This window comes from Schistocerca cancellata, chromosome 2 (assembly GCF_023864275.1).
Source record: "Schistocerca cancellata isolate TAMUIC-IGC-003103 chromosome 2, iqSchCanc2.1, whole genome shotgun sequence".
In the NCBI taxonomy this organism is placed as follows: Eukaryota; Metazoa; Arthropoda; class Insecta; order Orthoptera; family Acrididae; genus Schistocerca; species Schistocerca cancellata.
The window spans coordinates 98,867,277-98,883,693 of NC_064627.1; the positions used below are offsets into that span (position 1 = coordinate 98,867,277).

At 43.2% G+C, this 16,417-nt stretch overlaps 1 protein-coding gene across 2 annotated transcripts in view; it reads left to right on the plus strand.

Moving 5' to 3' along the window:
• LOC126143858 (dehydrogenase/reductase SDR family member 11-like) overlaps positions 1 to 16,417 on the plus strand; it is a 56,007-nt gene that overhangs the window by 23,491 nt on the left and 16,099 nt on the right. For both annotated transcript variants that reach the window (XM_049915453.1, XM_049915454.1), the window contains exon 4: positions 7,395 to 7,524. In XM_049915453.1, coding sequence (XP_049771410.1) covers positions 7,395 to 7,524 — 130 coding nt within the window. The remainder of the gene's footprint in view (positions 1 to 7,394; positions 7,525 to 16,417) is intronic.

Below are 16,417 nucleotides of genomic sequence, written 5' to 3' on the forward strand. Positions count from 1 at the left end.
CATAAATACATTATCGTCTGCACAAACAGAAGTGTAACATTGGATATGGTCTGACTCACAAATTCTTCTCCTATATCAACCTCTTCGTATCAGAGTAGCATTTGCAATCGACGTCCTCACTTATTTGCTGGATATATTCCAATTTCAATCTTCCGCTATAGTTTTTATTTTCTGCAGCTCACTGTAGTACCATGGAAGTTATTCCCTGATCCCTTGACGTATGTGTTATCATCCTACAGTCCCTTCTTCTTATCAGTGTTCACGATATACTCCTTATCTGCAGAGAACCTCCTCTCTCCTTATCACGTCATTCCACCTAATTTTCATCATCTTTCTACAGAACTACAACTCAAACACTTTGAGTCTCCCTTTTTCGATTTTTCTTACCGTGCATGATTCACTTCCATAGAAGGCCATCCTCCAAAATTTCTTCCTCAAGTTAAGAGTGAGGCTTGGTACGACTTCTTTCGGCTGCCATTGCCCACTTAATCTGTTCTAGTTTGCTTTTGATGTCCTCCTTGCTTCTCTATCATATGTTACTTCGCTTCCACGGTAGAAGAATTCAGTCACTTCATTTACACTGCATAATAGGTATAGTGAAGCAACGAGAACGAGATGAGGAAACGAAATGGCACTGCGTGCATTGAGAGTGAATATGATGTTATTTCAGTGAAGACAAAATCGAGTGACCTTTACATAGAACTTGGCAGTATGAGCTGACACATCAGTATGACGTTGCACCATCTCTGGCCCCGATGCTGCATGGATCCTGTTCGGAAGGGTGTCGTAAGGCCGTTGTATTCTCTCCTGAGTCGAGCTGGCCCACAACTGTCGTTCTGGTGCTTGATACTGGTACTGTGGTGGAGTTGACGTTTGGGAAGGTCTCACACACGCCCTACTGGAGATAGCACTGGGAATCTTGCGGGTCACGGGAGTACCTCAGCATCACAAAGTTCGTAGAGACGTGCGCCACTTGTTGATGTGTACTGTCTTCAGTAAAAATGGCACCACGGTACTGTCGCGTAGGGGCCAATAGACGAGGACGCAGGATGTGCGTGACGTATTTTTTTGCCGCCAGAGTTCCCTCAGTCACTACTATCTAGCACCTGAAATAACACTCGTTGGCATCTCAGACCGTGACGCCAGGAGTAACATCACTGTACCTTGAAAGCCTCTTCGGGTTTGCTGCCAGATCCTAAAACCAACTCGAGCGAATATTTCGGCTATCCAACTGTTCCGCCAACTTCAGGAAAACGCTGCTGCTGCTGCTGACTCCCGCTGAGAACTGATGTCAAGGCTGGAAACGACGTTCTGTACAGGCCTCCGTAGCATACACGGCGCATGCGCCGCCTACAGAGTTGCTGTCATCCAAGGCTGGGCAGGTGGCGCCGCTCTTGGCAGATCACAGGCGACAACGATATATCGCACTCAGAGACTAATTTCGAACATTCTGACTGGCCGCAACGGAGAAATTTCCGTTTTGTTGCAGGGTAGTAAAGAGTCCCACGTCTTGCTAAGATGAAACCCACTATCTCTATTAATCAAATTATCTGCCAACCTAATTTCAATCGCCTTTTTTCTAAACATAGTTCCAAAAACCGGAAGTGTTGGCAACAATCACAGTTTCGTCAAATTTCATCCCGTTTCCATCGTTTAAGCAATGTTCAGCTAGCGCCGATTTTTCTGGATGCCTCATATTACAGCAATGTTCCACGCACCTGTCCTGAACTGTGCGAATTGAACGACCGAGGTAAGCCTTCCCACAGTGACACGGAATTTTGTATATGTCAGGCTTCCTAAGCTCCACGTCATGTTTCACAGAGCCGAGTAGTGCCCTAATCTTAGAAGTTGGATGGAACATATTCTTAATGTTAAAACTCTTTAAAATACTACGAATCTTAAACGATATTTTGCAGTGAACACATAGTGCGTAGTGGAGCAATCACTCTGTTGTAGAAATAATTCAAAAGTCAAGATCGCTTAAATACTGTTTACTGGATAACCGGTTTCAACCCTGAAAAGGTGCCATCATCGGATGTGTGAAGGTATAACGTGACAGGTTTGATGGAGGGCTTACACGAGTTACACTGTATACATTACCATTAGCACAGTACCATATACCTGAATGTAGATTAACATTTATAAACCATTTGGATATAACGATACATGAGGCAGACCAGCCGATGTAAAATCATTGCCACAAAAAATAAAAAAAACAACTGCTGTCATGGTCATTGTTTTCCATAAGATATGTAAAACCGAAGTCACAAGATAAAACTATTTGGCACGTGACCGCTGCTCGACTATCAGCGGTCGGCATCACACTGCCCTATTCCTCGCCTGTTTACCTGCTGCGATTCTGGTGGTTCACAACCGGCCACTAGATAGCGCTGCCCATGCGGTGCACACACAGTCCCACGGTATAACCACTCATTACTACTACAATACAACTTTACTATTACTGCTAATCAACTACCCATGCAAAGAACACTTTCGCATACACTTACTGTACATACTATACATACTATGCATACTATACATACTATACTTACTGTAAAGTACGTCAATTACAGAGTAAAAACACATGAAGCAAAGGCATTATCCGTATTAGCAGCAAATTATATTATAATTTACTCTTATTCATATATGGAAGTCAGGAATATACACATAGTAAGCCGGTCATAACACGACTTAGATACAATGTGACGAGTGATTAAAACCTGTATGCTGGGCCTTTGCCTGTCTGGGCACTACGGTCTTAGGTATTGTAAACGCTAAAAAAGTAATAAACTTGCTATAAAGAATCTCACCATCTATACATTTATTATGAACGTAGAAAGGATCGACTATGAAAAACTGCATGGTCATATGAATTTAAGGAACGCCAGGTCAGAAACAAACTGAGGGGGCACGGGAAGAGGTGGGAAAACAGACTTGCGCACCAAGATGCACAGCCATTCCACGTGCGCTCCCATCGGCATGGCGCACGTGGAATGGTCTGTTTGACCAAGAGAGCAGTTGTTTTTTATTTTTTGTGACAATGATTTTATATCAGCTGGTCTGCCTCATGTATCGTTATATCCAAATGGTTTATAAATGTTAATCTACATTCAGGTATGTGGTACTATACTAATAAAATGTATATAGTGTAACTCATGTAAGCCGGCGGGAATGGGCGAGCGGTTCTAGGCGCTACAGTCTGGAACCGCGCGACCGATACGGTCGCAGGTTCGAACCGTGCCTCGGGCATGGATGTGTGTGATGTCCTTAGGTTAGTTAAGTTTAAGTAGTTCTAAGTTCTAGGGACTGATGATCTCAGCAGTTAAGTCCTATAGTGCTCAGAGCCATTTTAACTCATGTAAGCCCTCCCTCAAACCTGTATGTTATATCTTCACAGATCCGATGATGGCATCTTTAGTGTGTTGAAACCGGTTATCCAGTAAGCAGTATTTAAGCGATCTTGGCTTCTGAATTATTTCTGCTTAAACGATATGCCTCCATCATAAGGAATAAAGGCAAAAGATCTATGATCCTCTTCATACACCTCGGGGAATTGTCGAAACTCGATAGCCCAACGGTGTTCTACTAAGGGCGGAGCCATCTGCCCAGTCTTGGAAGGCAGTAACTGTGATGGGCGGCGCATGCGCCGTGTACGGTTTGGGGGCGTATATAGGACGTCGTTTGCAGCCTTGGCATCAGTTATCATCATCATAAGCAGCAGCAGCAGCAGCGTTCTCCTGAAGATGATGGACAGTTGGATCGCCGAAATATTGAATCGAGTTGATTTTAGGATCCAGTAGCAAACCCGGAGGGACTTCCAACACTTATTAGCCTACAGGGTCACACCACTGTGTCTTTCAGTAACACTATCAGAATGGGATCGCTCCAAAGGCCGCCACCTTACTCACCGACGAGATCACTTGTGGCAGTGTAGAACCACGTTTCGTCGTTGAACAAATTTCGACGCCATTAATAAGATCATGCTTCTCAATCATGACAACACACCAGAAGCAGCTGTTTATGCTGTGTTAGCGGCAGCCCACACATCTGACGGTAATTGCCTGCTAGTGTCCGACCAATGGTGTGGGTTGACACAGAATTTTGCAGGAAGTCCATTGCTAGTTCTCGGATTGCAGATCCAAACGTGAAGGGGTTACGGTGTACTTGGTCCACAATAAGGCGATCCTCTCTTGTGGTGGAAGCTGGACAGTGAGTATGCCTACTTTAACTTTCCCAAGCAATTCAGCATTGGACCACAGTCACATCTGAGTCTGGATATTATCCGATTCGACCAGCCAACCAAATTTAGATCCACAGTTAAGTTCGTTTCAATCTTTGTCAGGTGCAGATAACGCAGTCTTACACGAATACACAGCATTCCCATGTCTTTCACAGCGATCACTCAATATCAGGCGTTGTTCATGTACCTTGTATACTCTACCACACGAGGTAACAACACTAAACACAACCAACACTAATATACACAGATAGCCATTCTGTCAAAGAGAACTACAAGCCTAGGTATTTGCATATCCACCGACGGTGTATACGCTCACGAAGTTACGTTGACTGTTGACCTTGTCTTCTGGGTGCTTCGCCTTTTTCTGTCGGCCAGTGTAGAAGAGTAAATTGTCCTCGGAGCAGATCGTAAGGCGAATTACGACAAACAGCGTGATAAAACAGAGTTAGTCAACACAAACTAAGCAAAGGTGGGTTACAAGGAATACGTTAATTAAAACTTCCGGGTTAGGACGCCGTGGTCGAACAATAGAAATTCTTCCTGCTGACGTTTTGTTGCCATCTGTGAGCAACATCTTCCGAGGTGAGCCAACGACTGGCTGGGCCGTGGAGGTCCCGTTTATATAGAGCGTAAATAGGCCGCCACCACTCGTCACCTACTGTTGATAGTGAGTCTATCTCTGGCTAACGCCACTACTCTCGATCAAAGGTAATCGATTGTCAGATCGTTGATACAAAGTTGACCGGTAAACGATTGTCACATAGTTGATACAAAGTTGATCGCCACATCGTATCTAACTTCTGAAACTTCTTTGTTTAATATCCTTTTTACGTGGACTGAAATAACAGGGAAGGTGAAACTTCTTAATTTAATTTTGAAACTGCTGAGTGAAACCTGAACGTACTGTCACTTTACTTGTCTTTATCATTTCACCTCTGACCTACAGAATTATTCCTGACAAATGCAACTCAAAGGTATTCTATTCATTTATGATCCACAATATACAAAGATACGCAATCTGACTGCTCAAATAATTAACAGAAAAGAATGGCTGTGAATTAGAAGAAATCCTAACAATAACCTATACATTTCATAAGATACTTACATCCCAAAAAATCTTCTTTATACGAACTACAGCTATACAGCAAGCACCAATACAGCCAGCTAAATAAAAGATTCTAACTGCTGTAGGCCCTAACTACTAATAGGCATGTGGTTAGATTCTGTTGCAGAGCAAATAATTTATTTAGCAAATTTACCTCAATAATGTGACATCCCGTTCAAAATATTATATAATCGTCTGTGACATCCAGTTCCAAAAATTATATACTCATCAACAATAATACGTTTCCGTGACGGACACACGTCCAGATCGTCCGCTTGCGCTAACACTTCAGATCCTCTAACCTGCTAACTATAAACTTCCAGCATCCATCACTGCTGGCTATTCACCTCTAACAACGAGTCCCATCAGCCACAGAGTCTCTTACTGTCAGAGTTATTAATGCAATCTATCGCGTTGCCAACATATAAACATATAAACAGGCTTACACTTTAAGCCTTCTCCTTCTCTGTTAAAATTATTGTAGTGTTTATGAATCTCTATGGCTTCTCTGTACATTGTGCACGATAATGCAAAGTCTTAGCTAGCACACTCGTTTCAATAAATTTTATTTCATGATCACTGTCTTCAAAAAAATGTTCCACTACAGCCGATTTGTCGGTGAGACCGAGACAACAGTTCCTTTTGTGTTCAGTTAGACGGGTGTTAACACTTCTTTTCGTTTTTCCAATATAAAACTTCCCACAGCTACACGGAATTTTATGCATCGCAGGGGTTGCAAAAGGATGTCGTGCTTCTTTCGCTGATCTTAAACGTTGACTGATGTTCTTGGTGGGTCTAAAGATTGTTTCAAATCCAAACTTGGCCAGAACTTTCCCAATACGGTCCGTAATACTTTGGATAAATGGAAGAAAAACTTTCCCAGCCTACAGTTGTTGTTGTTGCATGTTTTCGGACACCTTTCTTCTGAGATGGTGAGCTCCATATATCTCATTATCAACACATCCATTTTCCTTAAAAGCTGTTCGCAAATGATTTAGTTCCTCTTGCAAATGAACTGGCTCACAGATTTTATTGGCCCTGTCCATTAATGTTTTAATAACACCTCTTTTCTGCCTGGCATGATGTTTCGTATCCCTTTGGAGGAAACGATCGGTATGTGTACCTTTCCTATATACCTTATGACCTGAAGTCCAATCTGCCAGTTAAGCTGTCCATTAGTCTCTGTCTCCACCGTAAATTGTGTCTTTGGACTAATACTATTTTAGTGCACGAAGAAACCATTCATCACAGAGTTTCCGTATCAGCAAAGTGTCATCTGCATACCAATACCACTTCAGTGGACCTAGCTGACTGCAGCGCCCACCGTTAAAAAAAAAATTCACAAAAAGATTAGCAACAGCTGGACTTAGAAGGCTCCCCGTTGCCACTCATCGAATTTGTTCATAGAATTCATCATTATATTGAAAATAAGTCGTGGATAGGCAATGTCAAAACAAAGCTACTACTGTATATCAGTGGGAAACATATCAGCTATGTAAGAAACAGCTTCGTTAACAACATAAAAACTGACAGGGTACAACATCAAAACTGACAAGGAATCACTTGGGCTAACAGGAACCCCTTCAATTTTTCGATAAAGGACACAGATTTTTAATATGATGATCAGTTTTTCCGATGTACGATTGTAACAAGGAGGCGAGACGTCTAGCCAACTCTTGACTAAGGGATTCAATAGCATTCACTTACAGAGAATTGTCAATGCAATGTTACGAATGTATCGTCTGACTTAACCTGTCCTCTAATAGCATTACGATCATTTTACATAATGTAACTGCAGGACAAATAAAAAATGTGAGTCATGGACTGTGAGGCTGATCCCAGCGGAGGTTCGAGTCCTCCCTCGGGAATAGGTGTGTGTGTTTGTCCTTAGGATAATTTAGGTTAAGTAGTGTGTAAGTTTAGGGACTGATGACCTTAGCAGTTAAGTCCCATAAGATCGCACATACGTTTGAACATTTTTCGAAAAAAATGTGATCATGATAAGTAAAACCGAGTAAAAAGTAAAACCGAGTCAAAATTTCTGTGCAGTTTGGCGTGCCACCTTCCCGCATTCGACGAGCTGTACGCCATGTACTGCGCCAGCAAATACGCCGTCAAGGCGCTGCTCGACGGACTGCGCCTCGACCTGGTCGCTAGGAAGAGCAACATCCGTGTTGGGGTGAGTCCTGGCAACACTGCTCGCCTCCGCTATGTCGCAGCGGTTCTGGTGACGTCATTGTTTCCTTCGTAATTGGCTTTTGGCAGGTACAGCATACCGCCATGTCTTGGTGTTTCAGGAATTAACTGGGAATTCGTGCGTATCTTGAGACTGGCCACTCAGACGTATCATAGAACTATTTCCAGTTGCTGTATGGGCAGTTAGACTTAGGGGCAGCCAAGAATTCGGCTGGTAACCGATCTCTGGCGCGAGTGCCATAGTCCTTACTCAGCCTGCTCACTCCCTCTCCCCTCCCCCCCCTCTTCACCCGCCTGGCCGGCCGCGGTGGTCTAGCGGTTCTAGGCACTCAGTCCGGAACCGCGGGACTGCTACGGTCGCAGGTTCGAATCCTGCCTCGGGCATGGATGTGTGTGATGTCCTCAGGTTAGTTAGGTTTAAGTAGTTCTACGTTCTAGGAGACTGATGACCACAGATGTTAAGTCCCATAGTGCTCAGAGCCATTTGAACCATTTTTTTCACCCGCCTGTCTACGCCTGAGGGGGGGGGGGCGGGAGGGAACTGCTAACGTACTGCAATTAAATGCAGCGCAGACACTCCACATACAAGTTGGTTTTATGTTTCACGCAACACAGCAACACAGATCACAAAGTCTCAGTACTGGCAAAATAGTTCACATGGCTCTGAGCACTATGGGACTTAACATCTGAGAGGTCATCATTGCATGTGTCAGAATTTGTCCCTTGCACAATGTAATTTTCTTTTTAAATACAACCCAATCAAATCAAAAATAAATTGTTTGACACCTTTCGGTGTCTTACTATGGGCAGCGTGCAGTCAAGTCAAATTAAAATGCGTGGTCAGCAATCCATTATAGAGGTTCTAATTTTCGCTCCTATACTCCTATTTCCTTCATAAATTCGACAACAACTGGTTTTAAAGAGAAAAATAGTTTGAGACATGTCTCTTGACTTAATCAGCGTACTTTTCAGTAATATAAAGTCCCCACACTCTTTGTTCATTTACATCAGTGGGATAGTGTGCAACAACTTCACAATTTTACTGTTCAATTTCGTCACATAGAGCATGCCTAGATATTTAGGACAAAGTGCTTCTTCATATGCAGAACAATGAATCCCATGTGCCGATCGTTTTAAGTTTTTTGCTTTTTCGTTGACAGCGAAATCTTTAAATTCTTTCTGCATGATATTCTTGTTTCCCCACAAATTTGCAATAACCATCGACTATGTCATTGGACAATAGATACTGGTAATTTTCGTCCCTCTCTTCCGTCATTCCCAATCGTTACTAAAGGCCTGCGATGATATATCACTAGACTACCTCTTTTTGTGCAAAAACAGCGACATGAAAAAATATCGAAGGGTAAAGAGCACTGACACCACGAATGCACCGAACTGAAGAGGGTTGTGCTGACCTAAAAATTCCACCCCGCAATACTAAATGAAATGGTTCAAATGGCTCTGAGCACTATGGGACTTACATCTGAAGTCATCAGTCCCCTACAACTACTTAAACCTAACTAACCTAAGGACATCACACACACCCATGGCCGAGGCAGGATTAGAACCTGCTTCCGTAGCGGTCGCGCGGTTCCAGACTGAAGCACCCAGAACCGCTCGGCCACTCCGGCCGGCCTAAATGAAATGGCGCACCATTCTCAGTACTACGGAGGAAGACTGAGCAAAGCCAAGACAGGCTGAGCCTCAAATGGCCTGCACTCCCGGCATGCGTGACATTTGGCATGTCGTGCATGGCCATGAGTTAAGACAGCTTAGCGATGGTGTCTTCTCTTCGTTCTCCCATCGCTCAAGTCGTTGATACTTAACGTCTTTCCTGAGTCTCCTCAGAGCATCACAGTAGAACTTTCTTCTCACTGACTACATGGAAGAAATTATCGACAATCCCATGAAGGTCAAGAAAAAGTCATTAACACTGATTTGATGTTGGTTCAAAATTGACTCGCTTTTTTCGGCCACAGAGAGGATGGTGTCTCCCACTGCAGAGATTGCTGTTTTGTCTCAGGGTCATAACCATACACACATAACTAAACACTGGTTGCTGTTTAGTGCACGCCTGACCCAGATGATCTCAATGATCGGCGTTTAAAATACGAAGGAAGAACTTAGCTGCAGTTCAGAAATGTTCAGTTCATCAGCTAAAATGCGTTGATCAGTTTCGTATGTATTTCCAACGAGTTCACAAACAGCATGGAGTGTCTGGCTTCTGTCCTTGTGGGTCACTTCACGGACTCGCACCATCATTTCTGGAATTATGCATCATGGCGGTCGGTCTGTTTATCCGCCACAGACTCCTGACGATCTTGAAATCGCTAAAACCACTGAAACGTTCTTGCTTGCTCACCAATAGCATGATTTAGTATGAGCTGGGTTCCAGCTACAGTTTTACAGAGCTTAAAACAAAACTTAATGCAGATCCTTTGTTCCTTCAACCCAACCATTTTGAAGTCCATAGGAATCAGCAACAAAGTTTACTCTGATGCACTCACAAAGATGCCATGTACCAGACTGACAGTTTAAAGACACAACTATGGGATTTCTGTACTGCTGACTGTTTGGGCGGAATGTTCAAATTCTCGGAAAATTTTGGATAGCAGTTTTTTTTCCTCGATCACTTCGAAAAACGTATCTTGGCTAAACAACTCTGAGTGCAAATATCAGAGACTGGCTCACTTATGTAGATGATGTATTGTGTATGTAAACAGGAACTACGATCACAAGACAACTGAACAAATAATAATTTCATGACTTACATAGTCAACATAAAAACATTCTGATCGCAATACAGATTGACAACAAACCCATAAACTAAGTAGATCTAAGCATTGACATCAGTACACAAACAAATTGTTTCAGACGATATAGAAAAACTACAACTACAGACACAGTAATGCATTCTTCCTGACAACACCCAACATCACATAAACATGCAGCTTTCCATTCAGTGGTGCACTGTCTCATATCTGTTGCAATGTCTGGAGAAGATTTTCGAACAGAATTAGACACCACAAGATTTACTGCCATACTCAATGGCTGAAGTCCAGTTCTGACTTAACGCATCTTACACACAAAAGTAAACCAGTCATCAGTGAGGCCAAAGATTGTTTTTGAGGTGTCAGTAGTTGAGGTGGCCAATAAAGACAGTCAGACACCTTAATGTAGCATATTAATAAAGCCTTAGCTGCACTTGCATATCAGTTGGTTTGTTATGCTGAGTGTTGGTGAGTGAATAAGCTGCTGTACATGCAGTAACGTCAGCTGCCCTCATGTCTCTGTCTGTTTGGGTAAATGTAGTAGTTCGTGATGTGCACCCCATTCCCCCCCCCCCCCCAAGCTGTCCCAACGCATGATGCGCCGGCACACACAGCTTTGTTGCCAGACTGCCCAACAGTGCGTACAAGGGTGCATGGACAAGAGGATGAATCTATGCATCATGCTATTGAAGTAGCTATAATTTATACATTGTGAACATTATACAGAGTGGTCCATTGATAGTGACCGGGCCTAAAATCTCACGAAATAAGCATCAAACGAAAAAACTACAAAGATCGAAACTCGTCTAGCTTGAAGGGGGAAACGGCGCTATGGTAGGCCCACTAGATGGCGCTGCCATAGGTCGAATGGATATAAACTGCTTTTTTTAAAAAATAGGAACCCCTATTTTTATTACATATTCGTGTAGTACGTAAACTGATATGAATGTTTTAGTTGGACCACTTTTTTCGCTTTCTGATAGATGGCGCTATAGTAGTCACAAACGTATAAATACGTGGTATCACGTAACATTCCACCTGTGGGGGCGGTATTTGTTTCGTGATACATTACCCATGTTAAAATGGACCGTTTACCAATTGCGGGAAAGGTCGATATCGTGTTGATGTATGGCTATTGTGATCAAAATGCCCAACGGGCGTGTGCTATGTATGCTGCTCGGTATGCTGGACGACATCATCCAAGTGTCCGGACCGTTCGCCGGATAGTTACATTATTTAAGGAAACAGGAAGTGTTCAGCCACATATGAAACGTCAACCACGACCTGCAACAAATGATAATGCCCATGTAGGTGTTTAAGCTGTTGTCGCGGCTAATCCGCGCATCAGTAGCAGACAAATTGCGCGAGAATCGAGAATGTCAGAAACGTCGGTGTTGAGAATGCTACATCAACATCGATTGCACCCGTACCATATTTCTATGCACCAGGAATTGCATGGCGACGATTTTGAACGTTGTGTACGGTTCTGCCACTGGGCACAAGAGAAATTACAGGATGGTGACAGATTTTTTGCACGCGTTTATTTAGCGACGTAACGTCAGTCACCAACAACGGTAACGTAAACCGGCATAATATGCACTATTGGGCAACAGAAAATCCACGATGGCTGCGACAGGTGGAACATCAGCGACCTTGGCGGGTTAATGTGTGGTGCGGCATTATGGGATGAAGGATAATTGGCCCCCAATTTATCGATGGCAATCTGAATGGTGCAATGTATGCTGATTTATACGTAACGTTCTACCGAAGTTACTACAAGATGTTTCACGGCATGACAGAATGGCGATGTACTTCCAACATGATGGATGTCCAGCACATAGCTCGCGTGCGGTTGAAGCGGTATTGAACAGCATATTTAATGACAGGTGGATTGGTCGTCGAAGCATGGCCCGCACGTTTACCGGATCTGACGTCCCCGGATTTATTTCTGTGGGGAAAGTTGAAGGATATTTGCTATCGTGATCCACCGACAACGCCTGACAACATGCGTCAGCGTATTGTCAATGCATGTGCGAACATTACGGAAGGCGAACTACTCGCTGTTGAGAGGAATGTCGTTACACGTATTGCCAAATGCATTGAGGTTGACGGACATCATACTGAGCATTTATTGCATTAATGTGGTATTTACAGGTAATGACATTGTAACGGCATGTGTTCTCAGAAATGATGAGTTCACAAAGGTATATGTATCGCACTGGAACAACCGAAATAAGCCGGCCGGGGTGGCCGAGCGGTTCTAGGCTCTACAGTCTGGGACCGCGCGACCGCTACGGTCGCAGGTTCGAATCCTGCCTTGGGCATGGATGTGTGTGATGTCCTTAGGTTAGTTAGCTTTAAATAGTTCAGAGTTCTAGGGGGCTGATGACCTCAGAAGTTAAGTCCCATAGTGTTCAGAGCCATTTGAACCATTTTTTTCAACAACCGAAATAAAATGTTCAGACGTACCTACGTTCTGTACTTTAATTTAAACAGACGTACCTGTTACCAACTGTTCGTCCAAAGTTGTGAGCCATATGTATGTGACTATTACAGCGCCATCTAACACAAAGCGAAAGAAGTGGTCTAACTAAAACATTCATATTTCTTTACGTACTACACGAACATGTACTAAGAAATAGGGGTTCTTATTTTTTAAAAAAGCGCAGTTGTTATCCGTTTGACCTATGGCAGCACCATCTAGCGATCCAACCATAGTGCCATCTGGTTTCCCCCTTCAAGCTAGACAAGTTTCGTTCTTTGTAGTTTTTTCGTTTGACGCTTATTTCGTGAGATATTTGGCCCGGTCACGATCAATGGACCACCCTGTATAATAATTAGTGTGAAAGTGTGGATTAAACACATTGCAGATACTATGAGCATTGTATTCATTACACTGAATCATATCACGTAGCACAAATTAACCAATAAAAGTATTTTCGCAAATGTGATAAAGATCAAAAGTGAAAGAGCTTTTTCAAACAGTAAATACTTTTCCCTAATTCGTGTAACAGTCTTCAAATCAATACGTATGTTGTATTACGGGCTTTCTGAAGGAGCCCATTTTCTTCCTCAGGGTTGTCCTGACCAAATTTCATGGAAATCGGTGCAGCGGTTAGTCGTGAAAACTTAACAGTTACTTTATCACTTATAACATTAGTATGATAAAACTTTCAATTAGAGTATGTTTTCCCGTGATCCGATTTTGGTAAAATAAAGCCTACTCGACGTCACAAGCTACGCCCAAGTTACTTCTGAAAATCCCATGAAAGAGATTAGCGTATTCAAACAGAGAAACAGACAGACATGACGGTCTTAGATAAAATTTTAAATCACAATATCTTTCTTCCAGTGATCTGAACTTGATGGAATAAAGCCTAAACGGTGCCCAAAGCTATGCTCAAGTTACCTGTGAAAACCACATGTAGATTCGTCTAGTAGTTTTGGAGAAGCGAGGTCAAACAAAGAGAAACGACAGTTTTATAGATTTATTATTAGTATAAATACCTAAACATGAGCAGAACCAAAACGAGGATAATGGAAATAAGTCGAAGTAAATCAGTTGATGCTGAGGGAATTAGATCAGGAAATGAAAAACTTAAAGTATTAGAAGAGCTTTGCTATTTGGGCAGCAAACTAACTGATGATGGTCGCAGTAGACAGGATATAAAATATGAACTGACAATGGCAAGAAAAGCGTTTCTGAGAAGATAAATTTGTTGACATCGAATGTGGATATAAGTGTCAGGAAGTCTTTTCTGTAAGTATTTGTATGGAATGTAGCCATGCATGGAAGTGGAACATGGACGATAAACACTTTAGACAAGAACAAAAAAAGAAACTTCTGAAATGTGATGTTGCAGAAGAATGTTGATGATTAGGTGGGTAGATCACATAACTAATGAGGAGAATTGGGGAGGAAAGTAATTTGTGACTTAACCTGACTGCAAAGAGGGATCGGTTGGTAGGACACATCCTGAGACATCAAGAGATCACGAATGTAGTACTGGAGGGAAAGGGGGGGGGGGATGTAAATCGTAGAGATTGACCAAGAGATAAAAACAGTTAGAAGATTCAAAATGGCTCTGAGCACTATGGGACTTAACTTCTATGGTCATCAGTCCCCTAGAACTTACAACTACTTAAACCTAACTAACCTAAGGACATCACACAACACCCAGTCATCACGAGGCAGAGAAAATCCCTGACCCCGCCGGTAATCGAACCCGGGAACCCGGGCGTGGGAAGTGAGAACGCTACCGCACGACCACGAGCTGCGGACGTTAGAAGATTCGGAGGGACATAGGTTGCAGTACTTACTTGGAGATGAAGAAGCTTTCATGGGATAGAGTAGCATGGAGAGCTGCATCAAAACTGCGTTCGGACAGAAGACCACAACACCAAGAGATATGTAAAATTAATAATCGATGTATACGTAACTTTGAAGTGCTGTAGGTCCTTCTGGTGCTGAGTTATATACAGCGAGAGTAATGTTCTTGATAGCAACAATGTCTTGAACGCCGATACAATTCAATAAGCCACTAACAACAGAAATATTTAGTAGCGTGATGCTATTCTGGTGACATTTCTCGCCATTGCAAATCTTCTGTACTAATGTTGATGTGAGTCCGAAGATTCATCGAGCCTCGGACGAAACTCTGAGTACGACTGCTTAAAAAGGGACGCGCCGACCAATCGGAATCGCAGCAGCGAGATCACGTGAATTCAGCGTCCTTTGACGGCGAGGAAGGTGTGTTTACATCCGTGCGGCTGTAGCTTCCCTAACACGAAAGTAGTGGCTCCCAGTGTGAACTCAGGTATGAATGGTATCACGTGAACATACTTGTTGAGGAAGAGACATGCAACATATACGTGCGCCTCTAATTCCGTGTGTGGCGCCCCCCCCCCCCCCCTCCCCATCGGAGGCAGCAAGAGATGGAAGACTGACCGCGCCCGGTGGCATGCCTGGTGCAGTCGACGAAGCGTCCGTTGACGCTGCAGTTTTGAACACCACAGTGCTTTACTAGGTACGTTCCTGTTAGAGGTGGTATGCTGTTTCTTCCTTTTAACTGCGAACTGACGTACTCACCCAGTTATAGGGGGACCTACGCTTTAATGTGTACCGGGTGATCAAAAAGTCAGTATAAATTTGAAAACTGAATAAATCACGGAATAATGTAGATAGAGAGGTACAAATTTGCACACATGCTTGGAATGACATGGGGGTTTATTAGAACAAAAAAAATACAGAAGTTGAAAAAATGTCCGACAGATGGCGCTTCATCTGATCAAAATAGCAATAATTAGCATAACAAAGTAAGACAAAGCAAAGATGATGTTCTTTACAGGAAATGCTCAATATGTCCACCATCATTGCTCAACAATAGCTGTAGTCGAGGAATAATGTTCTGAACAGCACTGTAAAGCACGTCCAGAGTTATGGTGAGGCATTGGCGTCGGATGTCGTCTTTCAGCATCCCTAGATATGTCGGTCGATCACGATACACTTGCAACTTCAGGTAACCCCAAAGCCAATAATCTGGTATGGGGACCTGGAAGGCCAAGCATGACGAAAGTGGCGGCTGAGCACACGATCATCACCAAACGACGCGCGCAAGAGATCTTTCACGCGTCTAGCAATATGGGGTGGAGCGCCATCCTGCATAAACATCGTACGTTCCAGCAGGTGTTAACCAGCCAGGCTAGGGATGATGTGATTCTGTAACATATCGGCGTACCTCTCACCCGTCAGAGTAGCAGTTTTCCTGTCCAGCGCCATCTGTCGGACATTTTGTGAACTTTTTTTTTGTTCTAATAAAACCCCATGTCATTCCAAGAATGTGTGTCAATTTTTACCCCTCTATGTATATTGTTCCAAAAGGTAAAATAACAGACAGACCACAGATAGCACCCCTAGGGTTGACCAGGGAGCGAACTATAGATCTTTGGATTTGTGCACTGGCACTTTAGCTCTGAGCCATCAAACTTACTAAAAAAATAAAATGAAAGTTGAAAGTTTTATGCCCGTCACCTATGCTCCCTCTGCTGCTCCTACCAATGTCCGCAGAAAGTGGTGTATTCCATACTTAGGACAGGTGTGACAAA